At 39.6% G+C, this 13,575-nt stretch overlaps 1 protein-coding gene across 3 annotated transcripts in view; it reads left to right on the top strand.

The window, feature by feature from the left end:
• The window catches only part of MAST4 (microtubule associated serine/threonine kinase family member 4), a 229,359-nt gene that overhangs the window by 208,532 nt on the left and 7,252 nt on the right, over positions 1-13,575 (top strand). For all 3 annotated transcript variants that reach the window (XM_056847860.1, XM_056847861.1, XM_056847862.1), the window contains 8 exons: positions 2,430-2,531; positions 4,798-4,920; positions 5,160-5,272; positions 6,535-6,647; positions 6,997-7,229; positions 9,954-10,154; positions 11,450-11,679; positions 12,593-12,715. In XM_056847860.1, the coding sequence (XP_056703838.1) occupies positions 2,430-2,531; positions 4,798-4,920; positions 5,160-5,272; positions 6,535-6,647; positions 6,997-7,229; positions 9,954-10,154; positions 11,450-11,679; positions 12,593-12,715 (1,238 nt within the window). The remainder of the gene's footprint in view (positions 1-2,429; positions 2,532-4,797; positions 4,921-5,159; positions 5,273-6,534; positions 6,648-6,996; positions 7,230-9,953; positions 10,155-11,449; positions 11,680-12,592; positions 12,716-13,575) is intronic.

Raw genomic sequence — 13,575 nt, 5'->3', positions numbered from 1 at the left:
AGAAGCTGTAGGCGTGCAATCATAGAAATAATATGCTTTTAGTATAAGTTGAATCTTCAGAATAGAAGTTGCCCCACATAACTTGGATGTGCGTATAGAGCCTTCTACATTGGTTGAGAAAAGTGAGCTTTACTTTGCAGTAAGGGAGGATCTATAAAGAAAAATCTGTTATTCTCTGTACCTCGTGGTTTGTCCCTGGTAAAAAGTACAGCAGTTAACCAGAAGTTTTGGTCTTTCTTCCTGAACATGGTATGCTACTTGCATGACTAAATGTTCCATTATTTATTTTATTAATCTATTTTGTTTTACAAAATTTATACGCCTACCTTTCTGCTCTCATAAGGGCCACCAAGGCAGCTAACAAACATACATAATGAAAAAACACGTCTTAAAAACCACTAAAACTAACAGAAACACATAATTAAGAACAATTAAAACCAGAGCAAAAATACAAAAAACATAAAAACTAAAACATTGTGCAGGAAGGAAGTTGTAACACTAGGTGTTACAACAGCCCCAGGTTGTACTTGTGGTTTCTGCCACCTCCACAATTTTAGGAAAGAATTTGACCTTTTAAAAAATGCTACATGAGCCCAATTCTGATCACACCCATGGTGTTGAGGGACCAGGTGATCTTGTTTCCCTCCTGCGCCTTTTCAAGTACTGAAGCAGCCCCCACTTGGCTATTTTGGTACTTGAAAGGGTGGGGTGGGGACAAGATCACCTGGTTCCCCCACAGCATTTTTTAAATGGTCAAATTCTTCCTTATAATGGCAGTGGCGGTCATGGGTCGAACCTGTGTCACCCATCACAATTATGCCGCACTTGAGGGAGCGGCAAAGGAAACAAAAAAGTCTTCACCTCCTGATGGAAGATGGCAACAGAAGGGAACAGTTAAGTCTCTCTGGGGAGACAGTTCTAGAGTTTTGGTGACTCGACCAAGAAGGCTTTCTTCTGGGTTGCCACTCACTTAATCTCAGAAGGAGGGGGCACCCAAAGCAGAGGATGACTGCGGCAGTCAGATAGGTTCGAATGTGAGTAGGTGGTCCTCCAGATTTGCTGGTCCCAAACCATACAGGGCTTTAAAGGTCAGCACCGGGACCTTGAATTGTGCCCAGAAACAGATTGGGAGCCAGTGTAGATGAGCCAAGATTATAGTATTACAGGCCACACCAGTCAGCATCCTGGCTGCATTATTCTGCACCAATTGAAGTTTATGAAGACTTTTCAAGGACAGCTACACATAGAGTGCATTGCTGTAGTCTAATCTAGGTGTAACCAGGGCACGTACCACAGTGGCTAGATTTCTATGTGCATATCTGCAAATTAAGATTAGAACTATTGACTATTCAGATCTGCTGAGCAGTTTACTTATTTATTGTAGTATCTCTGAACCACCTTATCAACCCCATACATCCTCAAGGCAGCTTGCACCTATGGAAAAAGACCAGTGAAATCACATTAAAATAGAAATTGGTATCATCAAATGTGCACCAGTTTATATACAGTGACAATTTAACCTAACTGAAAAGCCTGCCTGAACAGAATCCTAGTTTTAATCCTTTTCCTAGATACCATCAATGAGGTTATCTCATGAATCTTCCACTGAATGGGTTCCACAAATCTGATGCAACCAACAAATAGGTCCTCTCTTGCATTGTTTCCCAGTCTAATGCTAAAGACAGTAGCACACAGAGCAGGGCCCAGATTACCTGAGTGTACAGGGAACATCACATGGGAAGTCAGGAACGAAAGATGTATCAACACCCTCTTATTATGGTAGTACCAGTATTCACTGCAAGCTTTCATAGTAAATAAAATAACCCTTTAATGTGTCATGGTCTCTATGTTATTTATCTCTTGCTAGATACAAAGGGTTGAGGATAAGATTATTGATTCATATCAATTATGCTCTCAATAACCCTGGGCAATAGGTTGAATGGAAAAATAAACTTATCCAGTGCCATGCTTTACGATTGAGCCAGGTTACAAACCTCTGTCTTCACTCTGAAAATTTGTTCCGTTTTGTAACACTCTGCTTGAAGTGCTTCTGTACGCATTGTGAAAGAAATGATGGAATTAGGGAACCAAAATACACTGAAGAACAAGTTGATGTTGCCTGTTAAAGAGCTGGTGTGGTGTAGTAGCTAAGAGAATGAAAATGAACTGTGGTTTGGGAGATCCCAGTTCATAGCTCATCTCTGCCACACATTTGCTAGGTGGCCTACACTTCATAACCTTGAAGCTGCCGTTCCTCATAACCTTGAAGACAATGAGGGGATGATGATAATAGCCTATTTTATAATACAACTTGCCAATGTGTATGTACTTAGAACAGTAACTTTGCTTTACTACTACTACTACGTAGTAGTAATTAATATTAGTAAAACCTATTTAACAATTTCAAAAATTGGGTGCCTCTTTCCTAGATGAGATCAACTGGCCAGAAAAGGATGAAGCTCCGCCTCCAGATGCCCAGGATCTGATTGCATTGCTTCTAAGACAAAACCCCTTGGAGAGGCTGGGAACAGGTTAGAACGCCTGGCTTGCACGTTCATCTTTGTCAGAATAACTGGAAATATTTATTTGGCTTGTTCTGGGCCTTTTCCTTGCCCGTGTTTGCTTCTGTATGTGAAATGCCTTCAGCAAAGTTTGAAGATTCATTGCAACAGGAGCATCTTCTAGTTTGTTGTGTTCTGCTCACACAGGGAGTAAAGTCATAAAGCTGTCATTTAACCAGACTCCATTTAACATGCTTTCATATACGCTTACGAACTTTTAATAAACAGCAGAGTCATTCTTCAGGAATATCTGTTACGTGTACGGGAAGATGCTAGAGCCCACAGCTCTGTACTAGCTGTGCAGATTATGAGGCTCGCAAATGACCCCCTGTGGGTAATCTTAGGCAACAGTGCTTCATTTACATTTACACATATGCATACACATGCACACAGACTTTTTCTGCTGAAGTGAAGGCAGGAACTTCTGCTAATTTTTTTCTAACATAAAATTTTTATTTACTTGTTTATTAAAATGTTTATACCCTGACTTTCCCTGGTGGGTCACAATTCCAAGATAAAACTGTACATAGCACAATAGAACTCTATTACAATAAAATCACACAAAAAAAATGCCTGCAGCTCAAAGCCCATTAAAAACTAAGAAATCTTGGTTTTTCTTTTCTGTAGAATCTAGATGCACACTTAACACCTTCTGTTATACAAGTTCTATACTGCTTGATTAAACTGGAAAGACCATTGTGATGTAGTGGAGTATGGGGAGTCCAAGGTCCAAATTCCTGTTCATTGTGAAACTCACTAGGTGACTTTCAGCTAGCCATTCTCTCTATGCCTATCTCACAGGGATGTTGTGAGAATAAAATGGGAGAAGGGAAGGATTGTGTATTGAGCTCCTTACAGGAAGGATGGAATAAAAAGGCATTACATAAATAACTATGCCACATCACCTTTCAGACTTTCAGTTTCAAAAGTAAGATGTTCAGTTTCAGAAGCCAAAAAATGGAACTCCGCCACATGGCTTCTGTGCCCCCGTCCCCATGCTCTGCAGCAGCTCTAGCTGGCCCAGGCCCTGTGAAATTTTATTATACAAAAGGAGGATTCTTGATTGACCCAGCTCTGAAACAATATCAAAGTAAGGCAGTTCCCCAACTTTTGTATGGGGTAGAGGTTTGGGGTTGGAGGGACAGTCTGGTCACAAAGCTGGAAACTATCCAAAATCACTTATCGAGGAGAATTCTAGCCTTACCCAGAGGCACCCCTGCAGCCCTGATGCGAGCAGAACTCGGTTTGCCCTCAATCAAGGCCCGTGTTCACTTAGCCCTGTTAAGATCTTGGAGAAAGCAAAGCAGTGACACCACCAATTTACATTGTAGGCATTGTTTTAAATTGATGATGCAAAATGATGCCGACAAGCTAGCCTGCTATAACATCCTGCATTGCTACTCCATATCAGGTGACACCCAGGCTGTCCCCATAGCAGGTGACACCCAGGCTGTCCCCATAGCAGGTACAACGTTCAGGATTGGGTGTTCAAATGTGATGCTGCATCAGACAGGCAATCAATCTCCCAGTCCAAATTCTCACCATGGTTTAAACAGTTTAAAAGGGATCATGTCAGAGCTTCATACCTGGTCAGTATCCCCTTCCATAACCTCAGAATAGCTTTTACCTCCCTCCGGTTTCAAACCATGCCAATGGCTTGGATAGCTGGATGTTTACTCCCGTACACTGTGGGCCTATGTATTTGTGGAGCCGCTCCAGAGAACCTAATTCATTACACCTTATTCTGTCCTCTTTTCACAGAGCCCAGTCTTAAATTTCTCAGAGCGTTTCTAAAGGGCCTAAATCTTTTTCCAGATCCAGAGAAGCTGCTCTGTCTCCTGTCAGACGCCAATCCTGATATTTCCTACAAAGTGTCACTCTTTGCTTTAGCAGCCAAGAAAATCCGAGCTAAAGCTGTTTTTAATCAGGGAACTTAACAGATTTAAATACTAGCTTCTTGGGGGTCAGACTGTTTTAAAGTTATTTCAGTGTTATTTTATGTTATTTTAATGTTATTTCAATGTTTTGTATGATAGATTGTGATGGCCTTCGGCCACAAACAATAAACTTTATATCACATACATGCAACCTAGTGTTGTCATTCACAGACTGTAGCTTTCAGTTATACCAATCTGGGCAATTTATTTTGGAAAGGCAATATAAACATTTTAAAACAAATGTAATTGAAGACTTTCTTTGTCAAAATAATCCAGATGGTTTCCTCTTGCTCCTCCAGGTGGTGCTTATGAAGTGAAACAACATCAGTTCTTCCAGAACTTAGACTGGAATAGTTTGCTGAGACAGAAAGCAGAGTTCATTCCACAGCTGGAGTCCGAGGATGACACAAGTTACTTTGACAGTATGTACTTTTAATAGTTACAGTAACAAAGTAGGTACTTTTACAGTATGTACAGTATAGTACTTTTAAGATAACCTTTATTTTTTAACTGCCCTGGGAAGGTGTTTTTTTTTTTTTTTTAAAGGCCTTTGGTCCCAAACAGGATTGTTGCATTTCTTTGTCAGTGTTTTTTTTTTATTATGTTTCATCGGGTTTTCAAGCTATTATAAATTCAGACAAATATTTTATGTGTTTTGTAGCTCGCTCTGAGAAGTACCACCATATGGAAACAGAAGAGGAAGATGACACAAATGATGAAGACTTTAATTTGGAGATAAGGCAGTTTTCCTCATGTTCCCATAGATTTTCAAAAGTAAGGAATGTTTACTTTTGCGTACAGTACGTGGTTCAGCTATTCTATACATTGCAGTGAGATGGAGGGGAGAAGCAAAGGAAAATTATAGGGGCTAATTATTGAGGCCCCTTTTTCACATATACGTATAGAACTTGAATGGCAACCGAAACGTACGGTTCTTTTTTTACTAGTTGCATGTTTCTGTAAGGGTCATTTCCTATCAACGTATTACAGTGTTTATTCAGCTTCCTGTGGGGCTGCTTGGAAAAATATCCAGAGCATGTTTCCTTCTGGAAAAAAAACCTCCCAAATGGCATTAAGCATTTTGGTTCCTTAGAACAAATACTATATAACATTCTTTACAGACTATGATTCAATGGAAAGTATTTTTAAAGCAGACATTTATATTCCCCTTCTCCATGTTTATCCATTTTCTTGTCTATAGTGATCCTTAATCCCCATTCCTCTGTAGAGACATTATGAGAATGAAGAAGTGGGGAAGGCAATGGAAGGTCTTGCTCTCCATGTAGTGAACTGAAACCTTTATCATGACTTGGCAGCAGGAATCCTATTCCCCAGCAGCAAGGAACATTAAAATCTTCTCTTTGCAGGCGGCTTCTGTGTATTTGCGAGATATTAATACAGAAAGAATAACCTGCTATCTCATAGTTTGACTTTTTCTTCAGTGCTGACAAGCTCAATATGCAGGTTGTTAGATAAACAATTGGATTTTTATGAGCAGTTTTGTTTGTTTTTTCCCCTTCCTAAATCTCTTTAGCCAAGTAATTTATTCTCATCTTCACGGTCAATTTCAGTTCACTTTTTTCCCTGTCTTTCTTTGCACCCCTGACTGATAGCTATTAAACGACTCACTGGGATTTGCTTTTTGTTTTTCGATGACTTTATGGTTAAGAAGCAATGTGAGGTGTGCATGGATTCTGTAATATACCCTGAAGCATCAGTAGATGGGGTTTGCAGCACCCATAGATGGTACAGTCAGGGTAGTACAAAATGAGATGAATTTATGACAGAAAAAAATGCCATTTGCTGTCCTGTTGCTTAGCTGAGAGACTCAGGAGAGCAGAATTGAAAATAATTTTTAAGAGCAGAGATAGAAATTCATTCATCATCTGCTGAAGGCCTTTAAAACTCCAGGATACTTGCCTATAAGTATTTAGAGCATGCAGAGCTCTGCATGATAAGTATTTTTCTGAAGTCCTTTAGATACAAACAACAGTTAGCTATCAACTTTGCCTCCATGCTTTTGCCTCCTCGCATAGGTTTTTAGCAGCATAGATCGAATAACTCGAAGTCAGACTGAAGACAAGGAGGCCAAAAATGTGACACTGACATCTGTGGAATCTTTAAGCTGGAGTTCAGAATATTCTGAAATGTAAGTATTAATTTAATAGTTGTGTTCCACCCAAGGCATATGCCGGTTATCCCATATTATCTTTCTAACATGTGAAACAGATGAGGCTGAGGGAGGAAAAATGACAGTCAAAGGTCACTCACTAAGCTTCATGAGCTGAACTTGGTACCCGTCCCAGTTCTACATGTCATCCGCTATACCATTCTTGTTCTTTTGTAGAGTAGAAATTTCTGTAGAAGCAATGGTTGTCCTGGAGTATTTGACAAATAAATCTGTTTACTGCGGTCTCTGTAAATCTTTATGTGCTCTTCTGGTTTCAGTTTGTGTGTACCTGATTAATTATGTTATGCAAATGTCATTTGAAATGCAGGCAACAGCTATCTACATCTGTCTCCTCTGATACTGACGGTTCCAGGCAACGTCACAATTCAGGATTGCTTCCAAAATTGGCCATATCTGCTGAAGGAGATCAAGATGAGTCCCTACGTTCTATCAGATCCCGTAAAGAACAAGAGAAGGCGACGTTTGTTAATGAGGAATCAGTTCAGGATGAGGTGGAAGTAACAACTCCAGCGAGCACTATAAGTAGCTCAACATTGTCAGGTAGGATGCAAACAGCAAAATGTTATCTACACTCAAAATGACAGATTCATCTAGATTTGTTAAGTTAGAATAGAGTGTCAGCTCTAGGGGAGATAAATCTTGTTCTCTCCAAATTCTGAGATCACAATTTTCATGAGTTTCAGTAAAGCAAGTTACTCCTCTATGAGAATACTGTTTTGAAAACCAGGGTGCTCTGTGTAGGAACTTCAGGACTGTTTAACAGTAGGTTCAGTTTCTCTATAAATGCTTGCCAGATCTGATTTCTATTGCAGAGAATGCACAACTTGTCCTTTCTCCTCATTTCATTTTTTCTAAACCAGAGTCATACTGTATGAAAAACTTGCTACAGATATTTCTATTGCATTTTCATTTATTTATTGTAGCCATTAGTCAAGTTTTCAATAAAACAAGACTCAAATAAATATGGTTTATGCAGATACCGTTAGTTCACATTGTCATAGATGTAAAACAGGCAACATACAAATCTGTGCCGGATTATATTTCAAACAGCCACTAAAAATTATTCTTCAAGGTAGTTGACCAAATTTGTGCTGACAAATTCCCTCTAAATCTATTGAAGCTGCAAATATTGTTGACTCCCCTTAAAGCAGAGTGTAAATTACTGTTTCTACCACCAAGCTCAGAAAAGAACAGAGACTTCCAGCCTATTCCTGAAAGGGGAAAATAAAATAAAAGGAATTTAAAATATAAAAGGAATGTAAAATATAAAATGCCTCCATTGAAAACATCAAGGCTACAAACATAAAAAAGGTGTCACAGCTACACCGTTGCGGGAAGGGGCGTTCCTAGGGGAAAAGGTGTTAGGAAGCTGCCTAAAGGCAGCTCCGCCCCCAGGAACATCCTGGGAATGCCTCCCAGGACACTTGCGTGGGGACTTGCACCACTGGAACACTGCCAGGAGGCAGCGCCTGAGCCCCGAGCCACAGCGTGGCATCTTGGCGCTGGAACGGATGCCACCTGTGATGGCGTAAGTGCCCCTTATCATGCACTAAATGGGCACTTTGGCGCGGGGTCACACCAGCTCCTAAGGAGCGTTGCCCCCCCTTTCAGGGTTACAGCCTTTATGTGAAAGAGTGATACATCAGACACAATATATGTCTTAGTTGTTAGCTTCTTCCCTTACCAACGTACTCTATTCTGTAAACTTGTGTAAATGTCTCAAAAGGCTTGTGCAGATGGAACCACAGTTAACCACAGTTTAAGCATTTAGAACCACTCAGTGATTCCCGCTTGTGTAGGAATTGTGTATGTTCTCAGGGAGTTTGTCATATTACCCTGACTTGCGCTTCCCTATACTCAGATTGTATTAAAATGAAATATTTCCATGTCACAGTTGGAGTTGCTTCTGTGCTTACATGGACAAATATTCTTTAGATATATGCATTGTCATGATGGCTTATTACTGTTGTACAAAACCATAATTGTATTCAGTAGTGGAAGAGTGCTGCTGTGAAAAAAGCATATTCTATGTTGGCCATAATTAGACAAGGAATAGAGAATAAAACTGCCGCTACCATACTGCTCTTGTACAAATCTATGGTGAGACCACACTTGGAATACTGTGTACAGTTCTGGTCACCACACCTAAAAAAAGATATTGCAGAGCTTGAGAAGGTGCAGAAAAGAGCCACCAAAATGATCAGGGGACTAGAGCAACTTCCCTATGAAGAGCGGTTAAAACTCTTAGGGCTGTTTAGATTGGAAAGAAGGCTGTTAAGGGGAGACAAGATAAAGGTCTGTAAAATTATACATGGTATGGAGAGAGTGGACAGGGAGAAGCTTCTCTCCCTCTCTCATAATACTAGAACGTGCGGTCATCTGCTGAAGCTGGAGGGTGAGACATTAAAAACAGATAAAAGGAAGTATTTCTTCACACAATTCATAGTTAAATTGTGGAACTCCCTGCCCCAGGATGTGGTGATGGCTGCCAACTTGGAAAGCTTTAAGAGGGGAGTGGACATGTTCATGGAGGAGAGGGCTATTCATGGCTACTAGTCAAAATGAATACTAGTCATGATGCATACTTATTATCTCCAGGATCAGAGGAGCATGCCAGTTAGGTGCGGTGGAACACAGGCAGGATAATGCTGCTGCAGTCGTCTTGTTTGTGGGCTTCCTAGAGGCATCTGTGTGAACAGACTGCTGAACTTTATGGACTTACAAGGGATCTTTGCTGTTAGATTCAAATATTGTAACCTTCAAATGTTACCATATTTTGTAATCATCTTATTTATTGGTTGAATGGTTCTATTGTACTTTTAATCCATCTTGAGTCCCAATGATGAAAGAAAGAAAGAAAGAAAGAAAGAAAGAAAGAAAGAAAGAAAGAAAGAAAGAAAGAAAGAAAGAAAGAAAGAAAGAAAGAAAGAAAGAAAGAAAGAAAGAAAGAAAAAACTGGTTCATTGTTGCATCTTGGTTAAGCTGCTAATCTTGGTTAAGAATGTGCAGTCTTAGCCATTGTTGGTGATAGTCAAGTTACTAACCAAGATGGTACTAGGATATCAAATCAAGAGCAATCTAGGACTACTAGTGTATGATGGCAGAGGGGTGCAGCTCACTCATGATCCCTAAACACGGTTAATAATTATATCAACACCAGCCCTAACAGTTTATTGAATTTATATACGACTTTATCAGAAATTGTTCCCTCAACTCTTGGTTGTCTTGTTTTTCCATTTTGTTCATCTCTTTTGTTTTGTGCAGTTGGCAGCTTTTCAGAGCACTTGGATCAGATAAATGGAAGAAGTGAGAGTGTGGACAGCACAGATAATTCCTCAAAGCCATCCAGTGAATCAGCGTCTCGTATGGCTCGTCAGCGATTAGAAACTACAGAGAAAAAGAAAATCTCCGGGAAAGTCACGAAGTCCCTCTCTGCCAGTGCTCTATCCCTCATGATCCCAGGAGGTAGAGATTATGATTATAACTATGAAATTGATACTTGTATTATCCTTTCCTTTATGCAGTGTGTCCTCAGTGCAAGTTTCCTTGCACCAATAATTGTCTCAGATTTCATTGTTTTTCTTGTAATTTATCCTAAGTCTGTAGTAGTAAAACAGACCATAATCTGTGGAACCCCTTGACATTCTTGTCACATTCCTGCAGATCAGAAAAAAAACATACTTGGCTTTCTTAAGTCATTCAAATTTTGAACGGGACCTGGTGGCTCCAGTGCATACATAGAGCTTAGCACACACAAGGAGCTTTGTGTTTTGTATTCTTTTTAAAGAATATTTTTCTATAAGCAAGAAAATGATCTGTACATGCACCAGGATAGTACTTCCTTTGCTCATGCACAGTATTTATAGAGAAGAACAGGAAGCTCTCACACGACAGACCTTTGGGTTGTTCCTTTAGCCTTGAAATACAAAGGAAAACATGAGCTTCCTCAGACACTTAGAGCACAGTGTACAGATATCGCCTGCATCTGTTCTGAAAATGTCATGGAGTGGAGCTATTCCTGATGGTAGAATTTTATGCAGAGATTCATGATTTTGCATTAGCCACATAATAGTCTGCTGTTGTTATCATTTTTTAACCTCTTAAGCCTGAATGGCCTATTAAATCTTTTTGTGTGTGTTGTGATTGAAAAAGGTCCTTCAGTGGCTATTTTTATATTGCACAATCACATTACTACACAGGGTGTTAAAGGCCATTTATGCATGGGAGGTTTTGACTTGGATTTGCCGTTCTCTAGATGCAAATTTTTCCCATCCAAATTCTCAAAACTCAAAAATAAGCTCCCATGTAGAGTTTTGAGAATTTGGATGAGGAAAATGTGCATCTAGAGAGCGGCACATCTAAGACAAAACCTCCCATGCATAAATAGCCAAAGGCAAACATAGCAGTGTAAACACATCTTTGTTACATGAATAGTCCTCTTCAGTTAAAACCTTTATTTAAGTCCAAACCTTACAACACTCCAAGTGTCAGTTTGTCAATGTCATAAAGTTAGAAATCTAGAAGGTAATATTTAAAAGAGCTGTACGAACAATGTTCAAATGTTCATAAACTTCTAAATTGGCATTTTTGTAACAGTAAATAAAACATACAGCTGTAAGCATTTTGGAAAATTTTCAGGGTGGGGGGAGAAAATTTCTTGATGTTGAGTTATATTCTGACATATCCGTATGTAGGCGCCAGTGTTAACATTTGTACACAAAATCAGAATGTGCTTTTAAATATTGGACTGTTTGTTCCAGATATATTTGGTGTGTCTCCTTTGGGAAGTCCTATGTCCCCCCATTCCATGTCTTCAGATCTATCATCCTCCAGGGATTCCTCTCCTAGCCGTGATTCTTCAACAGCTTCTGCAAGTCCTCACCAACCAGTCATAATTCACACATCTGGCAAGAAATATGGGTTCACTATCCGAGCCATCAGGGTATATGTAGGTGACAGTGACATCTACACAGTTCACCATATTGTTTGGGTAAGTGGAAAAGGGGTTCTCCCCCTACCCCCCAGCTTTTCTTGCTAACTGTGTTTGAAATAGTTAAGTTTTCCATTTACTGTATTAAGTATACATCAGATGATCCTAGATAAAAAAATGCTCATCTGAATCAAACATGATGGCGTTCTGGCTGAACATACTCAATTTTATGAAAGGAAGAGGGAAAATAACTTTGTTTTCTGTTGTTTCTTCTTTTTTCTTCATATAACTTGAGCTTCTTTTCTTGTCTGTTACTCAGAAGACTTAGTACTATCATGGATTGTGGACACATTAAATAATTTCTAACATGGGCTGCCCTTTTGTACTCAATTAACTTTAGGTTGATGCAGTAATGCCCTGTGATATAATAAGCCAGACTGCCAGACAGGTACATCCCCCAAAAGAACAAACCTCCCATTTGAAGTGGTTTGAAATGTGGATATTAGAAACAGAACTATTTTTCCTGAGTCAGTTTCTCCTTTTGTTTTTCTCTTTCATGATTTTAAATTAAAAAACTGGTTTGAGTATCTTGACAAAAAGGCATTGCTACATAGGCAGCAGATGAACAGTTTTACACATCACTCCTGTTGTTTCAAAATTGCATTGTCTCATATCTTAAAATGTTTGGATCTCCATTTAAAATGGTGACCTTCATTTGATCAAGAAAGTCACTTTTCAAGTTCTCATTCAATGATATCAAGAAGCATATGAAAGTAATTGAAGCTGCTCACATCTCTTGTACTTACTCCAGAACATAAGTGGTTTGAAAGCCGGCGGGAGGGGGGGGGCGTGAAATCCAACCCTCTTTATCCTTCTTGTGAAATATGGGAGGATATTATATTGTTTTCTGCTGTTATATTTTTTAAAAATAGCAGTGATGTAAAGATATTTCCCCCTCCCCTTTGGTCTCTAGAATGTTGAAGAAGGAAGTCCGGCTTACCACGCTGGGCTGAAGGCTGACGATTTGATCACTCATATCAATGGAGAGCCTATACATGGCCTTGTTCACACAGAAGTCATAGAACTGTTGTTAAAGGTATGTTTTTTTTTTTTTTTTTTTAATTATGCTTCCACCACAGTGTCTTTTTTCTTTCTTTTAAGAGTCACTATTAATAGAGGTGGTACCTTGGGCCCGTCTAGACTTGCATCTGTTTCACTCAGGGTAGATTATCGATTTGATTGCATTGGTAGGGTGCAGACAGAAGTCATGTGTCCTTAAGTTCATTTGTGCTGTTCTGGGGTTGTGGTCCTTAACTTTGACTCCTGCTTTACATCTCAAGATGCTCAGCTGGCAGGTACAATTATGAACATTAAGTTAAACTTGCCTGGTGTAAAAGTTATTTCTAAATATCAGCTCCAAGTGACCCTGGTTTCTGTTCAAATTGTAAATATGTCTTTCACGTTTTGCTCTCTTTTGAAACCAGAAGTGCTCTCATAACCTATAAATAATTCTGTTATTGCAACTCTCCTTTGGTTGCTCTGGGCATCTGTTGGTGGTTCTGAGCCATGTACATTTGGCTAGTCAAGTGGAAAATAGCTAGAAGCCTAAGGATTAATAAAAACCACTTAAACATAATAAAACTGAGGCCTGAATGCTCCCCTCGCAGAGATGGAGCAGGCAGGCATGCAGTGGCAGTAGAGAGGCATTCCCAAGTCAATGAAGAGAGAAATAGCACAAGTGTAATGATATAAAGCGAAGCACCCCTTGCAATTATCCCTCCTCTGAACTGTGTAATCATATTTCATCTTCATTCAGTGTTTCTGATAACACCTGACAAATGTCACTGCTGTATAGAAGGGGGTGTTCAGCAGCTGGTCCTTTCAGTCGCTCTCGTCTTTCCCACACAACGGACATCGCACTCTAGATGTAACTTTTTAGTGAAACTAGAAGCCATG

The sequence above is a fragment of the Euleptes europaea genome, chromosome 4 (assembly GCF_029931775.1).
Source record: "Euleptes europaea isolate rEulEur1 chromosome 4, rEulEur1.hap1, whole genome shotgun sequence".
NCBI lineage: Eukaryota > Metazoa > Chordata > Lepidosauria > Squamata > Sphaerodactylidae > Euleptes > Euleptes europaea.
Note: the sequence above shows the minus strand (reverse complement) of the source record. Positions and strands in the feature narration are given on the sequence as shown.